The sequence below is a fragment of the Alosa alosa genome, chromosome 8 (genome assembly GCF_017589495.1).
Source record: "Alosa alosa isolate M-15738 ecotype Scorff River chromosome 8, AALO_Geno_1.1, whole genome shotgun sequence".
Lineage (NCBI taxonomy): Eukaryota > Metazoa > Chordata > Actinopteri > Clupeiformes > Clupeidae > Alosa > Alosa alosa.
In genome coordinates, this window is record NC_063196.1 from 24,812,366 (window position 1) to 24,839,189 (window position 26,824).

The following is a 26,824-nucleotide window of genomic DNA, read 5'->3' on the forward strand; positions in this document are numbered from 1 at the left end:
TTTTATATTCTGTATATGCTTTCTATACATTCAATACCGTGCATCAACTTTGCTTGGTCTGTCATTTGCTCTCTCCATGTCATGATTTTCTAATAAAGGTCATGCGACCCCCTTTGTCACGAGTTAAGGGTATTCTGCCTGAGGCAGTAATATTAGGAATATCCCGACAGGAACTAGACTATGGCAAGAGAATGCTGAAGGATGTATATGTATTGTATTGACCAATTATCTACTTACTTGGAGTAGCCACATGACTTGCGTATGCCGCATGGATCACATGCTATGTCCAAGAAGTGTATATGTATTGTTGTATTTCTGCATGTATGAGGATTTTTGGAAAATACCATTGTACTCATGTGATTTGTATTACCAATGTAATTAACATGTATAAGATGGGGCTTCGCCCTAGAGAACTTTGAGTAGTGTTACTGGAACATGCTGTTGCTAGTGACCTGCTCCCGGTATCGTGAATAAACCTGCAGTGGTTCCTCACACCTGAGTGTTGCCTGGATATTTTTGACCACATTTTGGTGACAGCGGTGGGATACCTAACTCCGAGACGCGGCAGTGAAACCTGGAAGGCGTAGGACCCGAAAAGGCCTCACAGGAGATCTATTTTTGATTTTGGGACAATACCGTGGAAAAAAATGCAACAACGCCCGCGGGACCCATCCTTGCCGGAAGGGAGTCATCCTGTGTCTCGGATACGGTATTACCGTATTGTGGTCACAGGCACCTAGAAAGAGAAGTGAGGGAAAGAGAGGAGAAGATAAAAGTTATGGAACAGAAAGAGCAGGGCCAGAGAGAGAGAGAGAGAGAGAAGGTTTGTGCGGAGCTATGGACATTTCAACTGAAGTCTATGTGCAGATGAGTGAACCTGAACTTCAGCCCTTATAGTCTGTAAATCTCCACCACCATTCCCTTCAGCACCCCCTGCACCACAACCAGCTGTGGCTGTTCCTGCCCCTAAGCCCCTGCAAGTATTCACCTACTGAAGATTGGACTAAAATGGCTATTTTTCAGCTTACAACAGACTGCTAGAGAATTCTTGGGAAGAGTGGCTTCAGCAGTTAATAAACTTTGTGGAGGAAGGAGAGCAGGATTTAGGTGGACTGAAAGAAACGGTTGCTGGAATTGTGGAGACGTAGAACACATAGCGAGATATTGTCCGAAGCAGGGTGATTGGAGACAAGACGGGGATAAATCATCACAACGACGCCCTCAGGGTCCGGTCTGGACACAGAATGGAAATTCTGAATAGGACAGGGAGGACTCTGAACAGGGGGCTCCGGGACCCCTCACCAACACTTCTGTATCATCCTATGAACTTTATCCACAACTGACTTTGAATGCTGCCGCACAACCTAAGCTAACTCTTTCTCTGAATGGTAATGATGTATCTTTTTTAGTTGATACAGGAGCGGATGTTAGTACACTTGGAAGGAAAGATAGTTGTAAGTTTTTAACATTAAAAAGCAATAGAGTTATATATGTAACAGGAGCTTCAGGTCAATCAGTGGCAGAACCAGTTTCTACCCATTTAGTGGTTCAATATGAACATCAGACAGTAGAACATTCTTTTCTCCTGAGCAGTGTTTGCCCTGAAAATTTACTAGGCCGAGATCTAATGTGTAAATTAAATCTTACACTTTTTCTTTCTCCTGAAGGAGTAGGTCTAGAAGGGCCCATTTATCTGTATTGTCAGAAAGTTAACCCCACAAAGATAGGATATGAGTGTAAAGACATTAGTTTAGCATTAAAATCTCCGATCTCGGTCTAGAAAAGACAGAAACCCCTGAGCAATTTCAGTGTACAATCACGTTTTCAAGGCTCTCCAGATCAGCTGTATGTGAAAGAGTGGTACCAGATAGGAAATAGTATTGAGACTATTTATGTAGCCGGCGTATTGACCTCTAAAATCTACTCTGCAGTAGTAGTAGACCTGTCTCCAGGTCTGAAATATTTGTTGTTATTCGATGCAGTTACTACCGTTTGTGTCGGCACCGGTGCCATATTAGAACCGTGTTTCGGTGCCCAACCCTATGCTTTACCCAAAAAGGAACAGGCTCTCTGATTGGAGGTTTGAAAAGCTTCTGCTGATGCAGTATAACTACTGTTTCACTCCGAAAGAAAACAAAAAAACATAGGGCCTTGTCATAAAATGAGACTGGACTAACACCTGCAGATATATGACAGGGGTCAGATCCCCTCCACACACACACACTCCTATACAGAAGCACTCCCCTCCACACATACACCTATACAGAAGCACTACCCTCCACACACACACACAGTAACAAATCCCTCTACATACATACAAATCACATACGTAGAAGCAAATCTCAATCTCACACACACATAGAGGCAGTCCCCTCCATACACACACACACTGACATTCACATCCACTCAGAGAAACACATCCTTCCACACACACACAGTTCAAACACTCTTCTTTGACATTAGAACAGCCTAAATGTGGCATGCAACAGCATTTTCTGTTTTGGTAAACGCATTACTCCTCTCTGCACTGCAACTGTTAAAAGATGTAAATGTTAGTAGAGACTTTGGTTTTAATTATTTTATTGCTGTATTTTATTTACATCTATTCGAATGAAGAAGTATACACACCAAAAATATTTCCATTTTATGTGCTGGAATATGCAAATATAAATTAATCAGCAATTTTCTTTAAATCAGAGACTGTTGCATTTAATTTATTTTTTTTCTTTGATGCAATGTGAATAGTTAAGATTGAAACTAATAAAAAAAAGTTTTAAAAAAGCATATTCAGGTTGTGTATAGCTAGTGTGTTTTTGAAAAGTAACTAAGTAAAGTCATTATTAAAGTAACTAATTACTTTTGAAAATAAGTAATCAGTAAAGTAACTGGATTACTATCTTGGATCAGTAAACTAATTACTTTTTCCAAGTAACTTGACCAACACTGCCCATCACCGTGAAGCACTTTGAGTGTCGTGAAAAGCGCTATATAAATGTAATGTGTTGTTGTTTATCTGCTCCCCAAGACTGTGGACCCACACTGTTTAACAACACAGAGCACCCTATGTTAAGACCCATCACTAACATGACTCTATGATATTAGTACTCACCAGTGCAGGTCTCCGGAAGCCAGAAGGCCGGGCGTGCTGGTTTGAAGGCCTTAGGGTAGTCAATAAGAGACACATGTACACAGTTGGCAAACAATGACAACTCAGATCTATGGATGTTGCTTTATCAGCCCCCCATGACTGTGGACTCATACTGTTAACCAACACAGAGCACCCTGTTTTAAGACCCATCACTAACTATATTAATACTCACCCGTACTTCATATGGAAGGAAGTGACATAAATGGTTGGTAAATTTTGTCACTGGCCAATGTGATTGGATACGCTCCAGGTCAAGAAATGCCTTCATGCTATTCCAAACAACTGACAGCCATTTTTCTGTTGTTAACGTCCTTATTTTCAAAAACTAGCCTTGAAATGTCAGACCATACATCTGAACTGAAATGTTTTTTTGGCCAAAATCACTGAATTTAGCAGTCACTGCAGTGTTTAGCCACATTTTCTATCCCCTCAGCGTCATCCCACATCTGTGATCTTCGATTGAGCTTGTCAGTATTTCTTTTTTCCATGGACGCATTGCTGAAGAATGGAAAGAATGTGGACTAAAAGTGTCTGATTTGACCCTTATATTATGGACACTTTTTTTCAAAATTAAAAAAAGTTCTAGATTTCCCACAATCTTCCACCCTTCCAGTCTGTTTTTCTTTTTTTTTTTGAAAGGTCTGGTTACAATACGACAGTACGGCAGCATCAGAAGGAAATATGGTTGTACATGGTGGTGCACACAGTAAAAAAAAAAAAGGTTTCGGTATGACCGACAACAAAAGGGTGCAACAAACCTTCACCATAACATTATTCATTTATCACCAGCTAGGTACTATTCTGTAAACAGGGTGTGCTGTGATGTGGTTGTACACACGGAAGTTTTCAGGGTTCTAGAGAAAACGCAACTTATGCTTTAACCTGGTGTCCTCATTGTCTACTTTATTAGACATAACCCTAACGTAACATGCCATCAGAAGTTGAAGTCGAACTAAACCTGAATGTTAAAGAAAACCAAAAAAGAAGGAAAAGGAAAGGCAATTGTGAGGAAATTGACAGAAATACACAAGTGACGGCCTTGCCTGCAGTGCCACAGCTAGCGCCGCCAGGCAAGTTCGATTTCAGCAATGTGAATGAATGGCCGAAGTGGAAGAAGCGCTTCGAGCAATATAGAATATCGTCATGAGTGGATAAGCAGATGGACGAATTTCAAGTAAATGCACTCATGTAGAAGGAAATGGAGCCGTTCATAGGCAGCAAAAAGGAAGATGGAATCACTCCCATATGTAGAGATCAGGAAGGATAGCATTGGCTATTGGCCACTGGCCTTAGTAGCAAGGCTGATGCAAAATTGACAACTGCCCTAGCCAAATGTGCATAGTAACAAGCGACATCCAGTACCCTCCAGAATTATTGGCACCTTTTGTAATGTTGACTAAAAACAGGTATAAAAAATAATCTTTTGATGATTTATTGTACGCTCACAATGAAAGCAATGAGGAAAAATACACCCTTGAAGGGAAAAAAAATATTCTGAGAAAAAGGAAAATCTCTAGCCTAGAAATCTAGACGCACCCTAGCGGCGGCAAATTAATTTGCTCAGCCTGTACGTCTAGTAGCAAACCATAGGGATTTCTATTGGCTGACACCGTGGACGTCATCCAATCACAGCGCTCTATTTTGTTAGAGAGTCTTAAGGCGGGCTTAACAAGATGACGACAGTCCTGCGACGGTGAACAAGGAAGGTGGCTATGGCGAACGAAGAGCGGTTGTTTGAATCGGCGTTGGCGTCAACTTTGGAGGAGTTGGACTTGTGCTTTTCTTTGAAAGTTGAGCAACACAATGCACTTAAGTCATTCTTTTCGAAGAAGGATGTATTTGCCGTTTTGCTCTGGCCACGTCATCCTGCTCTTTGTTCTGATTGGTCATAGCGCTGGCCTATTGCATGCCTAGGCAGTTTGAAAGACAATTCTCTGCCCGCCCCTTGGATTAAGCGAGGTGAATGGGTCGATTCCAGACTATACATTTCAATGATATAGGATGGCCCGCCAGGCTATAAAATCTCATAAAGAAATAAATATTTTTAACGAAAACATGTTGCTCACGATTATTGGCACCCCTAGAAAAATCTTAAATACAGAATCTAACAGAAGCATTTTCCTATCTAATTTCAACTTATTTAAGTTAACCAGAGTGTCTGTAAACTTTCAGAAGTAGTTTAGTAGTGACTTTCTTTTTCACTAAGGTATGAAAATAAAGTGACAGATGCTAAAACCTCTAGTCATTTTTCAACATCAGAAAGACAAGAGAATACACATTTAAATAAAAAGAAAGTGTGTTGACATTTGTAAGTCAGGGAATGTCTATACAAACTAGGTACTTTGTTGAAAATGCCTATATTTACAGTTAAAACAATGATTAAATGGTTCTAATCAACTGGAAATGTGACAAACATGCTTGGACAAAGACCCAAGGTTATCTTGCCCCCACATACAGTATGGAGGATGGTAATATAGGCAAAAAATTCCATGAGAACCACTATTGGATACCTACAGACAAAGGTGTCATCTTGGGGTCACCAAGTCCCCCCAAAAATATTCAAAAATGGCCTCATTGCTAATAGTTTATTTAGAGGGCATGCTGTAACAGGTTGTCCAGTAATTTAATTACCAATGTAAATGGCGGGAGTTACTAAATGGTACAGTGGTTTTGTCTGGAAGTGTGGTCTATTGTCAGATGAAATGAAAATTGCGTTCTTTGGCTAGAAACATGTTAGGTGTGTTTGGCATATATAGAATGACTATACAATAGCACTCACGCTGTGCTATTGTGGGACTGTTTTTATTCCCAAAGGCCTTGGGAATCTAATTAAGGTGCATGGTATCCTGCACAACAAGAAAAACCTGAACATTTTCAAAGGAAATCTGTCAATATCTGACAAGACACTAAAAGTTGGTCATGATTGGATCATTCATGAGGTCAAAGAACCAAAACAATCGTCCAGATCAAAACCAATATGCTTTACTGAACGCAAAATCAAGCTCTAAACTCCATAGAAAAATAGTGGGGTGAGTCAAAGAGGAGAATGCACAAGTGTGCATCTAGAAATCTGGACGATTTGGGGAGATTTTGTAAAGACGAACGGTCTAAATCTCTTGCCTTGTATTCTCCAACTTTATGGGGTGTCATAGGTGAATATTACATGCTGTTTTATTGGCAAAGGGAGGTTTACAAAGCTATTATAAGCAGGGGTGCCAATAATTGTGAGCAACATGTTTTTGTTAAGAATATTTATTTCTTTATGAGATTTTCCTTTTTCTCAAAATACATTTTTCCTAGAAATTATTTGTAACTGTAAAAATAATCTGTACAAGTAATTGTCGATATTACAAATATACCCTACTGTAGCTCTTTCCACAACACAACGGGGAAAGGTTCTTTGATACAGGTGTTTATTTGGACACTGGATACACCGAAGACTCCACACTCCCTTCACGCCATGAGAACTGTTAGTAATCACCAATAAATGGATACATCAGTGTACAGTGCACAATCGTAACAAAATGATACAAAGAAACAAAGAAAAACAATGTAAAACAAAGTAAATACCTCGTTGGCCACTGGTTATTGAAAGAGGTTGAGCTTAACTTAATTCTTGTCTTGTGGCTACAAGTATACCAGGCCTAAAACGATGTATAAAGTGGTTGGCTATACAGTAATATACAGAATGAATAAAACAAGTATTGCAAATAAAATTAAATAAACAAAAGGAAATAAATACCTTGTTGCTATTGTTGGTAATTCTTGTACAGGGTTAGATTAAGCACTGTACAAGTACAGATCGGTTTTACGGCTACAAATCATCCTACAGTTACAAATAACAAATATTTTACCATTACAAAATTATTCTACAATTACAAATCAATATTCTACACACAAACACTATCCTACAGTAACAAATCTTTTCTGCAGGTGCACAATCGGCGGCCATATACCAACGTTTTATGGGCACTCATCGGGCACAGTCTTTGGGTCCAACTGCGCGTGCGCAAGGCTTCACGACACCAATCTTGCTCCAGCGGCGAGATCACAACACATGATTGGCACGATGTCTTCACAACACACCATATGATTGGCTCAATGTATTCACATCACACCACATGATTGGCTCAATGTATTCACATGTCGACGTTTTGCAGAGGAAGGGGTGGGATATGTGTAGACAACGGCCATATTGGCGTGACAAACTAGCCCCATGCATTTCTATGGAGTATTTTTTGAGTGCACCACTACTTATGGTGCTGGGGTGATTTGGGACTGGTGCTGGGGTACTGGAGCGGGTTGCACCAACAGGACTTAGGACCAGTCTTATGCTTAGACTGGCTTAACTCAACGTTCTATGTCTAAAATGATGTTGCGCCTGTTGCACCACGCAGACTTGGGATGCTCTCTCTAAGTCTAGTCTTAAATTTTACGCCCTGTCGAGAGGAGACTTATGTTAAGGCGGAGACCGTTTTCTGTGTTTCTGTAGCCTAATTTTCAAAAAATCATTGAGTGCAGCTTAAACGACAACAAATTGAAGTAAACGATGGCACGTCTTATTTATACTGTACAATGACTGTGCTTTAAGGGTGAGAGACAGAATGAATCCGCTAGATATCTACAACGACGATAAATTAATTCAAAGGTTTCATTTTAATAGATTTGAGATTTTTTTTGGTGTGATTGGCGTGCATAAATCTACAGCTTGTAGAGTAATTTGTAGGGTAGGCCTACGTCTCGCTGGCACTGAGTCACCGTCTACCATGATACGTCAACTTACCTAACAAGGCCGAGGCAAGCGCTGTCAAGCAGCGTTTCCTTCAGGCCTCTGGCATTCCTGATATCATCGGCTGCATTGATGGTACCCATATTCGTATTAAGCACTAGCCTATCAGAATACGAATATCTATAGGCTTCATCAACAGAAAAGGCTAGGCTATAATTCAATTAATGTACAGCTCATTTGCGATGTAAACTACCAAATAATCAATTTGGTGGCGCGATGGCCTGGCTCAACTCACGACTCAAGAATTCTCTGGGAAAGTGAGCTATCCAATCAATTCTTGCGATTTTTTCTTCACTTCTTCAACTGTACTGAAGTCTGCAGAATTTTCGAGTTGATTTATACTCTCCGTTATACTTTTCCAAGTCTCTTTTTTTCCGTTTGTTGGTTATTGTGTTACTTTGTTTCAAAGTTAAAATATATTTAGTCATACTGCTCAAATGTTCTTATTTCTGAATCAGAGAAATGACTCTTTATTTTTGTATGATCCTCCATAGCTAATTAGGCAAAAAAAGTTGCAAACTGAATGAATGAAAAGTAATAAATGAGTATCCTGGCAAGGCATGTTCCATTCTAGAATTCCACGGGCACTTTCATGAACGTGCACCGTTGCGGCCTTACTTAGTTAAGACAGGTCTTAAATTCTGTTGGTGCAACAGGTGATATATATGGGCCTAAGACCAGTCTTAACAAAGACTAACTTAGCACTTATGACAGGTGTAGCAAAAACTAGTTGGTGCAATCCGCTCCTGGTGCTGGGGTTATTTGGGATGTAGTTGTCGGGTCGTCATTCCATCATGTGTTATGCTGTGGATACAACAGGAGTTTCCATCTGGGGTGCGTTTCCCAAAACTAGTTGCTAACCAGTTAGCAATTTAGTTGGTTGGCAATGGGAAATTGCATTGCAACCAACAAAGTTGCTGACTTAGCAACTGGGAAACGTGCCCCTGGTCAGTATGTTGGGTTTCAACCATCGCTTGACTGAAGCGGGACACATGACGGGCAACCAACTCCTCCTTTGAAGCCTCAAACCGATGACAGGTCAGGAGGGATGGGGATTTTTTGCATCTCCTCTACAAATGGTGTAGGGTCCTCAAAAACCTCCTCAATCACCAGCCTCATCAGTTCTTCCACATATTCTAGAAATTATTAGTCATATATAAATCTTTTTTTTCATATGTTAAGTGTAACCACAACACTAATCTGTAAATACCGTGTGTATGATTCATATATTTAAAAAAAAAAAAAAAAAAAAAACTTACTGTATTTAGAGTCTGTTTTTATGGGCTTTGCAATGCCTTCCCCTGTCTTGGACTTCGGTAAAACAAGCTTGTACACAGCCTGTCCAGCAGAGGTCACAGCTTGCTCCTGGCCGGCATTTTCATTGTAGTGCATGGCCGCTAGATACAGCCTATTGTGATAGAGAAGTTCAGTTATACTGTGGTTGACCGTCATTGCACAATAATGCCATTAATCAGTAACTTTGTAATAAATAAAATAAAACAAAAACAAATGATCGTGTACTACCTGCACAACATTCCCATGAATGTGAAAACCACATTCTTGGGTGCAAAACGCAGGATCAAGCTGTGGAAGGACTCCAGCGTTGAGGTCGGGTGATGGTGGCTGAGCTTTTCCACATCTTTGAGAACTCTCTTATTGTTGAGAATTTTTTCCGCTTTGTATAGCGCCACTGACCCTTGAGTTAAATGGCAAAAAGTTTGGGTGAGGTAATATCTTTTTAAATTATTTCAAAAATGAATGGTCACATTAGGGATTTTTTTGATTAATGTTAATTTAGCACATACCAGGTTGTAGCCATTTGTTTGGATCCCTTGAAACTCTGTCAGGATGTAAACACTTTGGGAAAAGGGGGTCTTCATGCACATGAACATTTTGAAGGTGGTTGAGCAGAGACGTCCACTTTGCCACCTTTTCTGGTCCTGTACTTGAAGAGGTTGCACACCAGTAAACATGGTTTTTTTTTTTTATGCTAGGCAGCCACCTCTTCAAAACATTACAGTCCTTGTTCTGTAGTTTCTCCAGTTTCTTGGACAAACCTGTTAAAGAAATAAAATACACAATCGTATAATACTCAAGACTTCATGATTAAGTGTTACAGTGACTAAATGTACAGTTTTTGTCTGACAGCCACATTGTATGGGGGGAAAAACATTTTACCTTTTTCAAAGTGCCACACGTTATAGAACTGTACAATGTTTCGTTCCCTCAGATATTTCTTTATCTGTGGATGACGATCCGTAACGATGTAATCAACCGCCAACCCGTTTGACTCCAGAAGATCTAGGCATCTTCTGAGTCCCTCTTTCTCAATGTGGTAACTGCCACCTACTTCATTGCTCTGGTGGTTAATGGATAAAGTAAATAAATACATAAATAAAACAAATTGTGAGGCTACACACACATTATAGATGCATCAACATACTGCCAGCACCGCAAAAATAACATCCAGAAAGAGAAACCCACTTGAACAAGCTGGATGTCCATAATGGTGTTGCTCTCCAGGTTCATCAGAGTGTAGCTGCCAAACTTTGCTGAGTGCCCTAAAAATGCATAAGAGAATACTAGGGCTTTTCAGCACAACTTCAAGGGATATATTGGACGATTTTAGTACAGACCAATGACTCTGTTCTGTCCGAGGTTCTACTTACCTGGCAAGTCTGCCCTCATATCTCCTCCCAATGCAACCTTCCCACCCTGGTGTAATTGTTGATGGAAAAGATTCTGCTGATCCATTTTCCATTTGTGAATAATAGCAGGCTCCAGGTAATTCCTAGCATGTCTCCTGAAGGTGTCATACTGGAATATCTGGAGCTGCATGGCCTTGAATACCTTTAAATGAAAGAGAAATAAAAAATGTTATAGGTAAGTCTATTGCTGGAAAATGTAATAAGATATACTGTGTGTTAACTGCAATAGATTTACCTTTTCCAGTTGGATGAAGGAAGAACCTGTAAAGTATGTGGCAGCTGAAAGTTGTAGGTTGCCAACAGGGGTGCTTCCAACTATGGGCTGACTCTCCCACTGTCTAAAGTAGTTGCAGTGTGGACAAAACTGAGTGAAGGCCACATAAGTCCCCATTCTTCGTCGTTGGACATCACAGTTTCTCTTGCACACCGGACAGTTTTCAAATAGCTGTTTGAGGCAGCTTTCAAACACAATATACTTTGCCTCATCATAGGTGACCTGTGTCTCGAACCTAACATAACAGAACAAGATTAAGTATACATTTTCGCTCAGCAATATTTCCTCAACTCTTATGAACATAAATAGTATGCGTAGCCAAATACACAAAATGTACAATATAATACACAAAACATACAATGCATCCGATTCTTCTGTAAGTACTGAATCTCCCGGGGTGTAAGTAGAGTCCAGCTCCATATGATATTCATTTGAGGTGTCACCCTCCTCCAACTCAAGTGGAGGCTTCTTTCTAGATTGCAACCCAGGACCCCCCTTTATTAGTGTAGAGGTCACTGGTAAGTCTGGAAAATGGGAAGCTGTTCCAGTGCCAACGCTGAGGAGAGGCACTTTTGTCTGGATGCCTAACAATGGCAGAAGAAATACATAAACTCATGGTTATTTCTATGACAAACAATTACTGTTGATTGTTGATTAATTTGACATTTTGTTTATTATTGATATTCTCCTTAATGTAGTCAATTAAGTATATTCTATTGTTTTGCATTTGTATGTCACTTTGGACAAAAGTGTTTGCCAAATCCCATAACGGTACTTTTTATCAAATACAATACCTTTGCTTCGAATGTGTGGCACCTTCAACGATCCCCAGGACAACTGTGTGCTAACAGATTTCATCTTTAACGGCACACATTGTGTTCCCATAGATCGTGTTTCCACAGAATTAGTCTGTGCTGCTGCCGAAATGATCTGAGGAGAGTCGGTTTGGCATCCAACATGATGGAAAGAGGGGTGTGGTGGCTTGAGGTCCTGCTGTGATGCACCCAAAATCGGTCATGAAAATGTACCTTTATAATTTACCAGATGACAACAGTCAACGACTGTAACACTAACCATTGCCGTTAAGATCAGTAGCAGTTTTCTGCTACTGCCTCTCGTTAAAATTGTACCCCATAGCTAAGAAATGTTTACAAGTTGCTTGCGACGCAGCGAAAAAAAACAACCCTTGAGCTAACATACAGCTTGCAAGATGAGCGTTCCATTACCTCAGCTCACACACCACTGCTTTGTTAGCTAAGCTAGCGATATAATTTTGCATTTTGTGTGCTCACTCATAGTCCCTAACTTGTTCTAAAAGTAACGTTAACAAACGAAAGCACAAACAGTAATGTTTACTTACATGTTGTGAGGATATATCTTCTACCATTGGGCCACACAAAGTTGGAACAGCCTCTTCATTCAGAGCTAACAGCTTCGAAAATCCAGCAGTGAACAACCCCAGGTTCTTGAAGCAGTTGTCCGTGAAGTGGTTGGGACACAGATAAATGTTTGGCAAAGTCGCAGGAATAGAGTTAAAAATAAACTCTAACCACTGGGTACGTAGTGGCTCTACCTTTGGTAAACCATACAAGGGAGATGGCCCTTCACAACGAAAAAAACACCTTCTAACCATGGCTATCTGAAACTTTTACTTGTTATGAAAAACAATGCTGTACTGAACGAACATTACTGAGTGAGCGAGTGAGAGGCGGACTAAAAAAGGAACATCGTGACGTAGAAAAGTACCGGAAACGAATCCACAACAGAGAACCGGTCCATTTCCCGTTCGCGAACCAACAATTGAACTGCCTGGTCATTGCATTTCGACCTTTTTTTTACAGTGTATGATTTCGACCAAACAAAAAAGGGTTCGGAACGTGGCACTTTGAAGCTTGAACCTTGTTTTTTCCTGCGAACCGAAGTGGGCATTTCACTTTAAACTTCAGAGGGGGAACCATGAGGTTTCCTTTCTTACTAGTCAACTATATTGCTCTGAAGACGTTGACTAGCATTTTAAACAGCTAAGTTTTGACGTTTTTACGGGACAACTGTTCATGTAATTCTCCCGTTTATGCATCATCTAACTTTTGTTTTGCATGCAACACCCATTGTTGATAATGCGTCCTGTGTTCAGTACTAAACTGGTGGAAATGTGGGCTTGTTCACTAGCTAGCACCAAGGTTCAAAGAATTCTGAACAGAACCGGTTCAAGAAGGGGTTCGCTGTTGGTTGAAAAACGCCATAGAGATATTTCTTAAGAACCAGGTAGCGTTAAAATGCTAACGCTAAAAACTACAAGCTACTGTGTGACCACGTGGCTGCCGTCACGCTCCTACTACTGTGCGCGTGCGCGAGTGTGGATAACGGGAGCAGGGCAACTGCAGACAACAGCTGGTTAGCAACGGGGACGGGTCAACATCATGGATGAGTTTCAAACAGGAGAAGAGGTAGCTAACTTTTCCGTTAACAATAATGTTAAATCACAGCATTCTTGGATTCACAAAGTCTGATTTACGAGTTCCGTTTACTGTTAATATAAGATACCTGGCTAGCATGAATTTGGATTTGCAGATCAACCAGGCATAATAATTTACCGTTAGATGTTGCCTATTGTTTACGTTAGCGGATTAGCTTCCTAGCTAGCTAGCTGTCAGCTAACGCCAACACTTAATTAACCTGGTCATACTTAATTTAAATAAGTGCATTTGTCTGGCCACACTTAAACAAGGACAGTATGAAATAGGCTATTCAATTGTGGTATGTAGTGGCCAACATTTGTTAGAAAAACTTAACGTTAGGCAGCTAACGTTATAACTTATACCATGGTTGGGTTGGGTAACGTTAAGGAAGGGTAACTTAACGTTAGCTGTGTGTTGTGTGACCTCCTTAATCATTGCCAAGCAAACGTGCAATATCATGCGGCAGCGAAACATAATTGCTGAACTTTATGTAGCTTTCCAGATTACATTTGTTTTTCTAAACTCGGTCAGCTATTGTAGTTTATGTTATTTTAACGTTTAAGTCAATGCAAAGCCAAAGTCATCTAACGCTTACGTTACTGCTGCTGAATGCTGATATGTTCTCTCCCAAAATGTTATCTGTATTTTGTTTTGACAGACAACCTTTATTGTGGATGACGTGAGCACAATCATTAAAGAGGTATGTTGTGCGCCAAGCATTAAAGGTCCAGTATGTAGGAAATAATGGAAAATAAACTGTAACCATTCCAAATATGATCACCATATGTTGCCAGAGAGTAAGGAAACACGATGAATTGAAGTAATGGCTTATTTGACAACATTTCTCTAACCCGTAAAACCCATGAAAAAAAATAGTTACGGGGCGGAATCTCTTAGAATTTTCGTTTATGTTTTGAACTATTAATTCTAGAATAGCGTATTAATAATGGGCTAGCGCGTCCTCCTATTTGGGTTGCCAAATTAGCAAAGGCCAACTGTCAACAGCTGTCAGTTGTAGTCATGAACACCTACGAGAAGCAGGCAAATTTCCAAAATTAAAACAAGAAACAAATTAAGTGGACATCGGAGGAGCTTCCTGAGATGGTGACGTCTTCGTCAAGCGAAGAATATCAAGTCTGGCCTTAGAGCTGGCCATATTTCTCCACAACAGGTAGCCTAGGCTAAACTTCATCTGCATCGCTATCTTCAGCTAAATATATTACGTTGGTTAGAGAGGTATTTTTTGTTTTCACTGTTTCCGTAATGTGTAGCTGGGTCATGGTTGGAGAAATGTTAAAGCAGCTGCAGGTCAACTAACTTTAGCTAAGTCTTCATTACATCTGGCAACCCAGAAGAGGCTCGCGTCTGGTAGTCTTGAGAACGTTCACCAGTGTTTTGGCCTGCAGAACGTTCGGTAACAATCCTACAAATCGCACCTTTAAAGAAGAGTTTCTTATTCGTTGTCGTTCTATGCATCCCCTGTTTTGATGTTCTGGTGTTCTCCCTTGCAGTCTGTGGAAGCAGCAATTGGAGGCAATACCTACCAGCACAGTAGGGTGAACCAGTGGACCACTAATGTTGTAGAACAGTGCCTCAGTCAACTCAGCAAACTTGGCAAGCCTTTTAAGTACATTGGTATGTTAATCAGTTCATGTTTTGTGTAAAGAATCTCTAGCTTGTAAGTGTCTTTCTTCCACCCCAAGACTATGTAGTAAGGGTGGACGATACAGCCTTAAAACTATATCACAATATTTCATGGTAATTTTTTGCGATAACAGTATAAATTATATGAATAGTACCATTTGCCACAAATCACATCAGCTTGCAGTCTTGACGACGGTGCAGACACACACACACACACACACACACACACACACAATGACCATAATCAGTGATCAACTCTTCCTCACATACGGTTTAAATTCTGCCTTCTGCTATGCTGGTTGACCTAGTTCAGGGGTGGGCAAACTGCGGCCCGCGGGCTGGATCCGGCCCGCCAAGCACTTTCATCCGGCCCGCCGAGCATTTCATTTAGTTATCAGGCTGCTCGCTATTTTTTTTTCCTGCGATAGAGGCGGCGTTGGTTAGCTCTACTGCAAACTGCTTTTCACTCTCCTTAGATAACGTTTACAATGTCAATGTCAAAACATCATGTTAAATAGAGATAACATCATGTTAAACTAAGTTAACTCTTAGTTATCTCCTTTGCAGCAGATCTAACGTGAACATTATGCAATCCATTTAATTGGGAACAGCTTCTGCACTCCGCGAGGAGGGAGAGAGCCGCAGGTTCCAGCTGGCTTGTGATTGTTGATAATTGATATCTCCTTCTTATAAGAAAGTTTTAAAAGGAAATCATGAAGGCAACAGTAGTTCCCACTACTGACCATTTAAAAACTGTGAGAGGGCCCAGCCGTATAGGTACAGCACTAGCCATAGCGGAGCAGGCAGAAGATCATTGAGAAATAAACGTGAATTAAAGCGACTGTCTTAAAGCGACAGTGCACAATTTATACATTTGTTAAACAGCATAAAATTAGCAGTATTTTTAAGCAATTAATATTTTAAAACAAATATTTTTCATACTAAATTATAGGCTAAAAAAAATGTATTTTTTAATGCGTGTGGCCCGCCGGCCAATTTTCAAAACCCAATGTGGCCCTTGAGCCAAAAATTTTGCCCACCCCTGACCTAGTTGCTAGCTGCCTACCTTGTGGTGCATAAATGCAATATGTCATCAACTATATCATTAATATCACTCTGTGACATTCTTGAGGCAGAATTCCTCTGGTATAATGATACGATATGGCCCATCACTACTGTGTAGGCTGAGTGTGGTCTGAAGGACTGTGGTAGCAAAGTTAAGGAGCTGGACTAGCATGCAGTAGCCTGAAAAGTTGTGGGTTCAATTCCCGACTTCCATCATTGTGCCCTTGCAAGGCACTTAAAGGAAAATTCCGGTATTTTAGCACTTTGAGTCAGAAAAGTCGAGACAGGACCAATCGGCAAAATTTCGGTGTCCACCACTCTAGTTCATCCAAAACAAACCAGAAAAGGGACTCAAAGTGCTAAATACCGGAATTATCCTTTAACCCCACATTGTACTATAATCCCAATGTAATCCCTTGTACATCGTTTTTTTTTTTTTTTTTTTTTTTTTTTTTTTTTTTTTTTTTTTTTTTTTAATAATCGCGTCATCAAATAAAAAATAAAAACATATTTGGAGATAACAATGTTTCAAACAGACAGCAGCGATATGTCACTTTTTAATAAAAAGTGTCTGCTTAACGAATACATGTAAATGTGCATGTTGCACCTACTTACCCATATGCAATGTCCATTGAATTACTTCTAATTGTACCTCATGATTTTACCAGTGACGTGCATCATTATGCAGAAGAATGGAGCAGGATTGCAGACAGCCAGTTCATGCTTCTGGGACAACAGCACTGATGGTATGTTACAGATGGCCATAGATCCATCAGACATTTTTACTGAATTATGTTGTGGCTACTGAATGACCTCACAGTATGAATATACCACAATAAACAACACATTGAAGGCTGTAATTAATAGTGTGACTGATATAAGAAATGCTGAAATATCAAGCAGAGGTCATGCAAAACATGTGGATGTACATGGAGGATGCTTGTAGTACATGCTATGTCAGCTATAGGGCTGATTCAGACTGGGTGCGTGGCATGAATGTGACGTGTCTGTTGCGCGTCAGTTGCGTGGTGGCTGCGTGGCGTTTTCTGTGTCTTTGCACACCAAAAACGTGTCTGGCGCTGCAGCGGCCCCTCTGCCTATTAAAAGATCTCTTCACTCTCTGATTTGATTGGAAACGCTTCCAATGCTTGGAAAAATAGGCTATTTCTAGCATGCACACTGAGACGTGCGTGTCACGCAGGCAGCGTGCAAGGTCTAACCTGTTAACATAGGAGCCGAAATAAAAATGTGCACGCTTACGCCACGCAGCCAGTCTGAATCGGCCCTTAGACGAGTGCTATTCAATTTACTTCCGTCTAAATATATTAGTGCAGTTTTACTATTCCATTTAAATGAATTTCAATTTTCTTTCTCCAGGAAGCTGCACTGTCAGATGGGAGAACAAGTCGATGTACTGCATTGTCAGTGTCTTTGGGCTTGCCATTTAAACACTACCTTTGCTAGATTACTGTATAAATTATCACCTGGTGATTTCTTTGTGCCTACTGTTTTCAAGCAAAATCCCTTTGGACCAAAGGTTTTCCACCCATGTGAACCATTGTGCTGTTTTTACTTTTCATGAAAAATGCAAATAAATTATTTCTGTTTTCAGCTTCCTGATTTTAGCTTTTCTTTTGAGAGTAGCTCATTTGCCACATACTCCTTGATCTTTCTCAAACATACTTGTGGGATTTCAATTTCCATTATATTACAAATACACATCATTCATTACCCTTTGTGGTAGCACAGGCAACACTGGAAGCTACTTATACACAAAATGTGTAGTTAGAAAAAATAATTTGTTCACACACTCCTCAGTACAAGCCTTTTCAGGCAAGCTTTTTAATATTGAACTTTAATGACTACTTAACATCACAGAATATTTACAAGTGATTTTATTTTACAAACTAAGAAGAATAAGCCTTTCAGTTGGTGATTAGTATCCCTTATTTCCTTAAAGCCACCTAACTAGCAGCCTTCGTACCCATGGGGAAAATGGATAAACAGCCACACGAAGAATGTTTTTCGTTTTAACCAAGAACCTTACAGACAGATCAGAGGTCTAATACTGTGCAAAATGGAAAGGAAGGCACGTTCATTTTTTCCCAAAATGTATTCATTTATATTTTCTACTTTATGATAACCAGTACACCACTATACATTACAGTTATCTTGGATACAGGGACAAATCCTGGTGGGCTCCAGCAACTGAGAACCATCGATACACAATCTATAAAGTTTTTCCCTATATACCTCAAGGCAGGCTATCTGGCTGGTGTTAGCAGAGAGGTCGACAAGCCTGATTTCATTACCAGTACACCCCTGTTAATGTATACAGTGACGAAAAGTAAAATATTTGGTGGTTTACATGTCTTTACATACATATTAACAGTGTTCATAAACGTCATCAAACAGGTCACTGTTAGTGATGAGGTCTGATGGTGTACTATATGAAAATAAAAAATACACAATAAAACATCACAAAGTCTGAAATGGGCAGACAGACCTTACACCAGAAGCAGGAGTTCCCACATACAGCCTGATGTACACAAAAGGACAAAACATTCAAATCAAAAGTGCATACAAATCTGGAATGTGACATCACAGGCAAGATTTAAAAAAATAAATAAAATAATTCGGTCAACCCTTTAAACACGTTAGGCCCAGTTAGCGGCGGATTGAGAATTGGAAGAATTCCTGGCCAGCCGGTAACGTTTTGAGGCCAGACTGATTACTGTGAATACTTAAAAAGGGCATGATATCTGTTGGTATAAATTAATTTTTCACTGCGCCCTACAGCAGTCTGGTCTGTGATTGCAGACCCTCTCTCACTCCCTGGGCCTCTCCTCACAGCTCTGGTAGCCTAATAACGTGGTAAGAACAACGATGACCTGACATGCAGGTTGGGAGATGGGTAGCCTACAGACTACTGAAGATTTGACATGTCTGAAGTAGCCCCACTCCGCCCCTCAGCCCAGTAGAACAGATAAGCCTGTTTAAAGTCATATATAAAAGGAATGAATTGGCAAAACTTACACAAACATTTACACCAAATTATAGATTTACAACGTTCTTCCAGGCAAAAAGCTAATTCAAATTTACATCCAGATATAACTAGATATTCTGGCATAACTGAAAACAAACTGAAAAAACACAAGACTTCTTCAAACCCTCTGATGTTTATCATGAGAGTAACTGACAGATTGCTGGAAGTGTCTTTGGCACATATGTACAGTATGGGGAGTCATCCTCTGGAGTTCAGATGCATTACATTAGAAGCATGAGAGTTCAGAAAGGATCATTTAAATTGCCATCAACATTACCCATACTTTAGAACCCTTCAACCCATTGATTTATTTTAGTATAGTGTTGACGTTAGTTTTTAGCACTTCTGTTCCGTTAAAATGTAAAATCAAAACCGTAAGCATGATAGCAATAAATTGAAAATAAGTGGCAAGTTTACATTCCGTCAATACCACAAGGAGGGAAAAACTCCTTAAGCATGTTGTTTTGTTTTCTTACATTCACACAAAACTTTGTTTGTTTTCTTTGTTTAAAAATATATATTTATATATTATAATCTTTTCAAAGACTATATTTACACTGTATGGTTTTGCAGATGTGCAGTCAGATGGTCAGTCAAAAATCATGAGAAACCACAGAATGGATCAGTCACTGTCACTTTCATCTTGGTACTTCGAAGTGGCTTTGATGGCACGACCATTTTGAAGTGGCATCTCTTCATAGTCGCTCCTTCAAAACAAATTTAAAAAAGTAAACACTCAGAAATGCACACAATGCAACACACAACTGAGACTGCATCTTTAGCGTGTACATTATTAGAACTACATTATGTATTCTTATTCAAATGTTGAAATTGTGAGAACCTACCCATAAATGACCTCATCTTCAGAGTCATTCAACATGGAGAATGCAGGGTTATCCTTCAGCTGGGAGTCTGGAAGTACAACGAACAATTGAACAAACACACCCTCCAAAGAAAGCAGTCAGATGGCTGAAATATGAATTACATGCAACCATATGTTTTTCAGTGAACCAGTACTTACCATACATAGCATTCTTGGATGGAGAGTACACAAAGGCTAATGTGTACAAATAAAAGTTGAGTAATCCGTAGAAGGATAAAAACTCAGCAGGTGCAGGACGTGTTAAGGAACACAATGTAGAGGTCAAGAGAGAATTTCATAAGCTGGCTATAGCAAGATTCAGAGTAAGAAATGTATGGCAATAGAGGTAATGAGAACCTTAACACTTTTTAACGCTGATGTGGTTTAAGATCAAGTTTTCCCAACCAACATATTTTGACAGGAAAATGTCTTCGGTGTTGTGAGGGATGCATACAGCAGAAATAAAAAAAGGATATAGTTCTGGTAATGGGTGGACAGCTCAGCCACAAAGTTGTCTTGCAGAGCTTTGGCTCCAAACCTCAGGTAGAGGATAGCCATGCTGGTGGAGAGAACAAGGACTGTTAGATACCAACTAGCCCAAACTACCATTAGTTCTGTTCTCACCAGGAGAAAACGGTTTGACTAAGTAGATAGTTACAAACAGGGAGAAGAGAAGAACAAAAAGCAAGAACAAATCAGCAAACAACAGGAGGGCAGTCACCTAATCATCAAGATCACAACAAACCATTAAATGTGGGCAGTCAGGAACTTCAGAATGATTGATATATATATATAATATAAAGATGATATATTAAATATATATTGTATATATATATTGACAGAATGATATATATATATATATATTCTCTCTGGTAATTACCTGAGTAAGGCATGTGCTTCAGCTCTGAGCACGCCCTGACCACCAGAAACACAAGGTAGAGAACATAAAGGACCACGACCAACAGGAAGAAAATCTTCATACCCTGTAAGTAAATGTATAGAAATTATAAAGTCAATGTAGGACACAAATTTTCTATGTGGCTAATGCCCAGAAATAAACACAAAAACACATCAAAAGGTCAAAGAAAGGCAAAGCACTAAGTATCCATTCAGCCGGTCTGCTTTACCTGGAAGTTGTCGATATCTACTTTGTATTGGTATGTGGGATCCTGCAGTTCATTCACCCTGTAAAACAGAAGCATCTCAAATTCATATTTTTCTTCATTTGGGCAATCACTTCTGATTGCTCCAACCAAAAATACACACAGCACAAGGCTTAATTTTAACAGACTTACGTTTGCCAGATACCCAGTGTTACAGCTGACAGCCAGATTAGCCCAACAATGAGCATTTTGGGCAGGTAAAATGTCAGGCACTTTCTCTCACCCTACAAAACATTAATTTAAAAAATAAGATGAACATAAAGAAAGCAGGGCAAATGTACTGGTGACTATTATGGGTAGCTGTTGTAAAATGTCTAGAGATAGGGTTTAGGTCAGGTCATCTGGTGGCGTGCTGAATAAATACTACAAGGATAGGGGGCGATCAGGTAGAATACCCACCTGGACACGTATGCCATGATAGACACAGAGCCAGAAGAGAAGCAGGGCACAGAGGAATAGGGCCTGGAAAAAGGCATCCAGGGTCCCGGGGAACCAGCTGTTCACCAGGAACGATAATGGGAAGAAGGGATCTGACCTCAGCAAAAACGGGAAAACAACAGATACAAGCAGGGGAGCATGGGAATGACACCGGGAGAGAGTGACAAAGAGGGGAAAAATAGGTGTTTCATTAGTATGGCTAGTGACAGACACCGTTTAAATATGCTGTAATAACATTTTGAAAGAGAGAGAAAATGAGCTGCTACACAGATTTAATTAAATGCGTGAGATTCCGACTCACCATTATAAAGCAATAACAACGGCAACAGAATGGACATCCACTTCTGCTCAATTCCCCAATCCCTCATGGAGAACTTCCTTAAAGAGTGGGCAAACATGCACTGTGGAACCAAGAGTCCAAAACAAGAGCTTCTTTTAGAATGATAGTTCAACAGTTCTTGAATCTTGAATTTCCCCTTGGGGATCAATAATCATTCTATCTATCTATCTATCTATCTATCTATCTATCTATCTATCTATCTATCTATCTATCTATCTATCTATCTATCTATCTATCTATCTATCTATCTGTGTGACTTTGTATATCCACACAAATAACACTGAGAGTATGACGTCCAGAAAGTTCTGTAGTGGTATAGACATTGAAACCAAGTAATAAACACAAACTACATATTCTCTCTGCTCTATCAATATGATGGGTTAACAAATTTGAAATTGTTATGTCCTGTAACCTTACCGTTACCATGAAGGTCAAAACGACAAACACAAATCGAAACCAGATTTCCCCTTGTGAAAAGGAAGGGTTGTACCTCTTCCACTGTGAGACACACACAAAACACACAGAATTTAACTAGAAAAGCAACTGATTTAAAATAAAAAAAATAAATAAAAAAAACAGCATCAGCCAAGGCAACTAAGAAGCAACACAAATCATCATCAAGAGTATAATGGGTTCTTATGAGCAGACTCAGGTCTTACCATAAATGTGACATTTCGGATACCATACGTGAGGTTCTCCAGGCCTTTCAGAGCCACGTTCACCTGGTACTGGGTGTAATTCAGGTAGCCCAGGTGCATTACTATGATCTCATCACAACCTCTCTGTGGCTAGAAAAGGCAAGCAAGGGAGCATTAGTGAGTTACTGGATTCTGGCACACAGAAGCTTCATGTGGGCTTGAAGGCATTTTAAGTCACATTATTTACCACTAAATCACGGGGTATACTGGGCAAAACTGGGCAAATTCTTCAGGAAATATGAATCACTGACTGCTAAATCATACATCAAAAAGGCTTTTGCTTCCATAACTAATACTTCTGGGATGATGAGTGTTATGCTTAGTCACTGCAAGTACTTTGCTCAGGGCAAATGTTTGCCTTCCTTTTCTTAGCTTGTAACCTAAGGATGCAGCAACACTTTTCCCAGGAGTTGAAGTTAAAAACGCAACTCCTACGTCATTTATATTTAGCTGTCTACTAGAGGTAGACTATATAGGCCACCGTGTGTGTGTGTGTATGAGGGAGAGTGCGTGTGTGTGTGTGTGTGTGCGTGTGAGTGAGTGAGTGTGTGCATGAGAAATAGTGTGTGTGTCGAAGGACCTGTGTCCATGTTCCAAATGAATGCACAGATGGAAATTCAACTTTTCCCACTCTACATTCTCAAGACTTTCCAAGTCCAGATTATACTCAAATCTTTCAACATACTCAAACAAACTCTAGACAAAAATTCAACAGGGAATAAAGCACATCTATTCTACTTTCCATTCACCCTCAACAAGGTTAGCAGAACCAATGCAAATGTAGATGGACAAACTGGACACATCTCTCAAATTCCACTCAAAGCTCTCTATACAAAGGTTAAAGTTGAGAGTCACCAAGCATATCCCTGCTTAACAAAAGCATGCCTCATATTAGGGCTGAAAAATGTGGGGAATAAATCTAATTGTGAAAATTTCCTCAACAGGTATTGCGATTGCCATTTGATTTTGCGATAGAATTTTTGAAAGTCAAGCTTCAGTTCAGTGTTCTAAATGTCACAATAGTTTGGCCACTTGGCATGCCTAGTGCATGAGGAGCACAGCAATCCTGATTGGTGAGCATCACTGTCTGTCACACAAGGAGGATGAAATGAACATAAAAATGACAAGATTAACCATTGGGACAGAGTTGCAAGCTGTATGATTAATTACCACTTACATTAAAAACAGATTAGCTAATTGCATGAGTTTGCAATTTGATTAAAAGCCCTACATTAGTCATACTTCCTATAATAGTCACACTCACAGCACAGTGCAGCATGCGTAACCTCTGGTGCACGTCATCAGTGATATGCATCACGCTGGCATCCTGCATGACTCCTTTTAACAGCACATTGATCTGGAAAGGCTGTTTAAAGTCTGCCACTACAACAAACAAAAAAACAAATAATAATAATAATAATAATAATAATAATAATAATACACAGAAAGGTCAACAGAGGAGCCATCATCAGACTGAAAAAAAAAATATTTTTTATTATACAGCACTTGTGCACATAATCATATACCAAATTCATTAACAATCAAATGGGGGGCTCACCGTCACTCTGGGACACTTGGATGGAACAGGTTAGCCATAACTGTTGGTTGTATGTGGAGAGTGGTGGGGAATATAAACTAAACGGCCCAGTCTAAAAGAAGAGACATTAGAATGTTAAGTAGTAATTTTCCCTGTCCACTACTACAGGCCAAATCACACAGACACACACTCATCACTCATTCCGTGCCCAATGACAATACAGTCACCCTTAAGTACAGATTTGAAATATAAGAGTGTTTCACCTTTGAACCGTTTGTAGCTGCATTGGTAAAAACAGGGTATTTTGTCTCTTCTATGATTCTTGGGCCTACAAGGGGTTGATCAAGGCAAACAAATATACCATTAACTTGACTATCTAATACACTGGTTCTGAACCACATTGTATAAACTTATTATATATTACCAACTACTTTACACTTAAAATGCCATACATTCATCTTTTTTCCGGGTAGCACGATGTGTTACATCCGACACCACCTACCTGCTATTCCTATGAAGACTGTGAGTCCAAAGCATATCAAGAAAAACACGAAAACCAACACGAAATGTCTCTTGGAGAGTGTGTATAGCCGCATGGGGGCGAGCCTAAAACAGGAGAGAGACGGAGAAATACAGTCAGTGAGGCAACAGTGCATTGGATCATTTGGAAAACACGCACACCCTGAAAGAAAATAATAAGACAACCCACATAATCTAAACATGGTTTTAATGATGCGTTGGCTTTACGGATACCGTTAGCATCCAGAAATATGAGGTGATGTGAGTTGCATCGCTGAAACACGAAACAACTTGCAATGTTTTTTGTGTTTGCGTTAGCTTCGCTAAATTAGCTGCTAACCAGCTGTTCCATTTCTTGTTAATGCATCCTGTAGGCTAGCACTAACGTTACCGCAAACTAAATAACTTTGAGACTAGCTAGCTAACGTTAACAGCCAGCGCCTCGATGAGAAATAGAAACGACAAGCATCACTAAACTACTGGCAGTGTTTTACATAATAGCAGTAACATTAACGTTAGGAAATTAACAAGAATAATACTTTTCAAGCTTTCCTTTTGACACTGATTACACACGGAGCAGGCAGGTTTTCTTTAGCACAACGTTAGCACATCTGTAAGTTAACAGCTGTGCCGTTATAGGCCTTAAATGTTTAGCAAGACAAGGCCCCGAGTAAGAAAAAATACTTTTTACTTACATATCCATTTGGTAAACTTCGCCGGCAGGGCGAAATGTTTTTTTTCGACAGCTGCAAATCACTTCTAGACACATCCGTATACATCAGACTATGCGACAAAATAAGCGATAACTACGTCATTATTCTGGTCTGAGACCAAGTCACGTGATATTCGCAAAGGGAGGAGAAGAACCGAGAAGAGCCCTGGGTGCGTTCATAGGCCTACATCATTGGATTATAAACTATTTAACGGTGAATAAAAAAAAAACGATGAATTAACGGTAAAACTAAAAAAAAAGTGGCCATGTGAAGTTGATAGCACGACGTGACTATGTTAATCAGACTGAACAGTTCAATAACGCGCAGTCTGTAGGTTAGGCCTACTGTCCAACTGAAAAAGCACTGAAAATGTCAAAAGACTCGAGCCATGAACCATTACAAACCTGTCGAGCTACGAGTTTTCAAAGGTGCACAAGTACATAATACGTTCACAAAAATGTAGACCATCTGCCTAGGTTGCTAAGAAGTAGAAGATAATGAGAAGACTTGTAGCAGTGGTAAGGGAAATGCAAACATTGACCAATTTCACCTGGACCTAGTCAGCCAACAGGCTACGTAACCTAACCCAGACCTAACTACGGTCTAGGCTATATGTAATTTCACGAAATAACTGTGCCGCCATGTTGACCACATCGCCATGGTTGCAGATTACATGTTGCTAACATAACAGGCCTATTTATTCGAGAAAAGACAAGCCCAACAGTAGGCCTACATGGACAATTCCGGTCTTTTGATGGTTTAATGTATATCTCGATTCACTGAGAGATCATTAAAATACTCCATCACCCGTATATGACCTACCTGTAGAACCGATCATCTCTGTACGGAGTTATGTCTTCCATTAGTTCATTATAGGCCTCCTGTATCTTCTTGCAGAAATATTTGAAGTCGCTGTAAAGCGGATTCTCAAAGTTGGTGTAGTCGGTGTCCATGACTATCCATAAATGGTGACAAGTGAAACAAGCCTTCCTCTATTTTGCAGCGAGGCTAGTTAACTGATACATCAGTCTTCATGCGTAAGGTTTGCATGGAAGCAATCCGTAACGACAGGGAACTGGATGCGAGTGCCACGTGATTTCAGCACCTTGGATAGAGACGACCGCTATTTGTACACAGCTGATGTCGTCATTCATTTCATACACTGAGTAGGCTACCGTAAATTCGTGTCAGTTTAAAAAAGCTTCAATTAAGATACGATAGCATACTATGCCCACACGTAGGAATATATTCAGGATACTGTCCCGCAGTTTAGGACATTTACATCACACGCTGCCTCAGGAAAACAAGTCGCAACATGACAGACAGCCAAACTAGCAACACTGCAGTATTGCTACCCTCTGGTAAATGACTCGGGGCTATCCCCACATTCACCATGACTTTCAGGGACAGCTTCTATTCCC

At 40.0% G+C, this 26,824-nt stretch overlaps 3 protein-coding genes across 5 annotated transcripts; 1 reads left to right on the forward strand and 2 right to left on the reverse strand.

Annotated features, from left to right (window-relative positions):
• Window positions 1-365: 365 nt before the first annotated feature.
• On the reverse strand, window positions 366-13,166 carry LOC125299895. 2 transcript variants are annotated; one of them, XM_048251396.1, is made up of 12 exons: window positions 12,280-13,166; window positions 11,714-11,912; window positions 11,278-11,503; window positions 10,881-11,154; window positions 10,607-10,787; window positions 10,422-10,498; window positions 10,116-10,296; window positions 9,743-9,994; window positions 9,462-9,633; window positions 9,197-9,345; window positions 3,110-3,158; window positions 366-736 (listed from the first exon to the last, which is right to left on the reverse strand). In XM_048251396.1, the coding sequence occupies exons 1-12, from the start codon at window positions 12,550-12,552 to the stop codon at window positions 727-729; spliced, it is 2,043 nt and encodes a 680-aa protein (XP_048107353.1). In that variant the 5' UTR covers window positions 12,553-13,166; the 3' UTR covers window positions 366-726. The 2 variants fall into 2 exon arrangements, with proteins under 2 accessions (XP_048107353.1, XP_048107352.1); XM_048251395.1 differs by lacking the exons at window positions 366-736; window positions 3,110-3,158 and adding an exon at window positions 7,322-9,073.
• A 96-nt stretch (window positions 13,167-13,262) lies between these two features.
• dynlt1b (dynein light chain Tctex-type 1b) lies at window positions 13,263-17,698 on the forward strand. Of its 2 annotated transcripts, XM_048251397.1 has the most exons (5): window positions 13,263-13,366; window positions 14,037-14,078; window positions 14,890-15,013; window positions 16,756-16,833; window positions 17,465-17,698. In XM_048251397.1, exons 1-5 carry the CDS (start codon window positions 13,340-13,342, stop codon window positions 17,533-17,535), a joined length of 342 nt encoding a protein of 113 aa, XP_048107354.1. In that variant the 5' UTR covers window positions 13,263-13,339; the 3' UTR covers window positions 17,536-17,698. The 2 variants fall into 2 exon arrangements, with proteins under 2 accessions (XP_048107354.1, XP_048107355.1); XM_048251398.1 differs by lacking the exon at window positions 17,465-17,698 and having other exon boundaries at window positions 16,776-16,831.
• A 203-nt stretch (window positions 17,699-17,901) lies between these two features.
• On the reverse strand, window positions 17,902-26,496 carry tmem181 (transmembrane protein 181). Its single transcript, XM_048251095.1, has 16 exons — window positions 26,226-26,496; window positions 24,674-24,777; window positions 24,435-24,499; window positions 24,193-24,283; window positions 23,899-24,017; window positions 22,596-22,724; window positions 22,354-22,434; window positions 21,898-21,997; window positions 21,558-21,688; window positions 21,291-21,382; window positions 21,123-21,180; window positions 20,876-20,978; window positions 20,472-20,609; window positions 20,155-20,244; window positions 19,979-20,045; window positions 17,902-19,840 (listed from the first exon to the last, which is right to left on the reverse strand). The coding sequence occupies exons 1-16, from the start codon at window positions 26,354-26,356 to the stop codon at window positions 19,756-19,758; spliced, it is 1,584 nt and encodes a 527-aa protein (XP_048107052.1). The 5' UTR covers window positions 26,357-26,496; the 3' UTR covers window positions 17,902-19,755.
• Between the last annotated feature and the right edge of the window lie 328 nt (window positions 26,497-26,824).

What these genes read in the sequence shown, in the direction of transcription:
- tmem181 (XM_048251095.1), bottom strand. Translation starts at nt 26,356, where the DNA reads ATGGACACCGACTACACCAACTTTGAGAATCCGCTTTACAGCGACTTC. An exon ending in AGTCTTCATAGGAATAGCAG is followed by an intron (nt 24,500 to 24,673) that starts GTAGGTGGTGTC and finishes AACCCCTTGTAG; the next exon opens with GCCCAAGAATCATAGAAGAG. An exon ending in ACACTGGGTATCTGGCAAAC is followed by an intron (nt 21,181 to 21,290) that starts GTAAGTCTGTTA and finishes TCTGTTTTACAG; the next exon opens with GGTGAATGAACTGCAGGATC.
- LOC125299895 (XM_048251395.1), bottom strand. Translation starts at nt 12,552, where the DNA reads ATGGTTAGAAGGTGTTTTTTTCGTTGTGAAGGGCCATCTCCCTTGTAT. An exon ending in TGGACATCCAGCTTGTTCAA is followed by an intron (nt 10,297 to 10,421) that starts GTGGGTTTCTCT and finishes ATTAACCACCAG; the next exon opens with AGCAATGAAGTAGGTGGCAG. An exon ending in AAAAACAGACTCTAAATACA is followed by an intron (nt 9,074 to 9,196) that starts GTAAGTTTTTTT and finishes AATAATTTCTAG; the next exon opens with AATATGTGGAAGAACTGATG.
- dynlt1b (XM_048251397.1), top strand. Translation starts at nt 13,340, where the DNA reads ATGGATGAGTTTCAAACAGGAGAAGAG. An exon ending in AGTTTCAAACAGGAGAAGAG is followed by an intron (nt 13,367 to 14,036) that starts GTAGCTAACTTT and finishes TTGTTTTGACAG; the next exon opens with ACAACCTTTATTGTGGATGA. An exon ending in CAAGCCTTTTAAGTACATTG is followed by an intron (nt 15,014 to 16,755) that starts GTATGTTAATCA and finishes TGATTTTACCAG; the next exon opens with TGACGTGCATCATTATGCAG.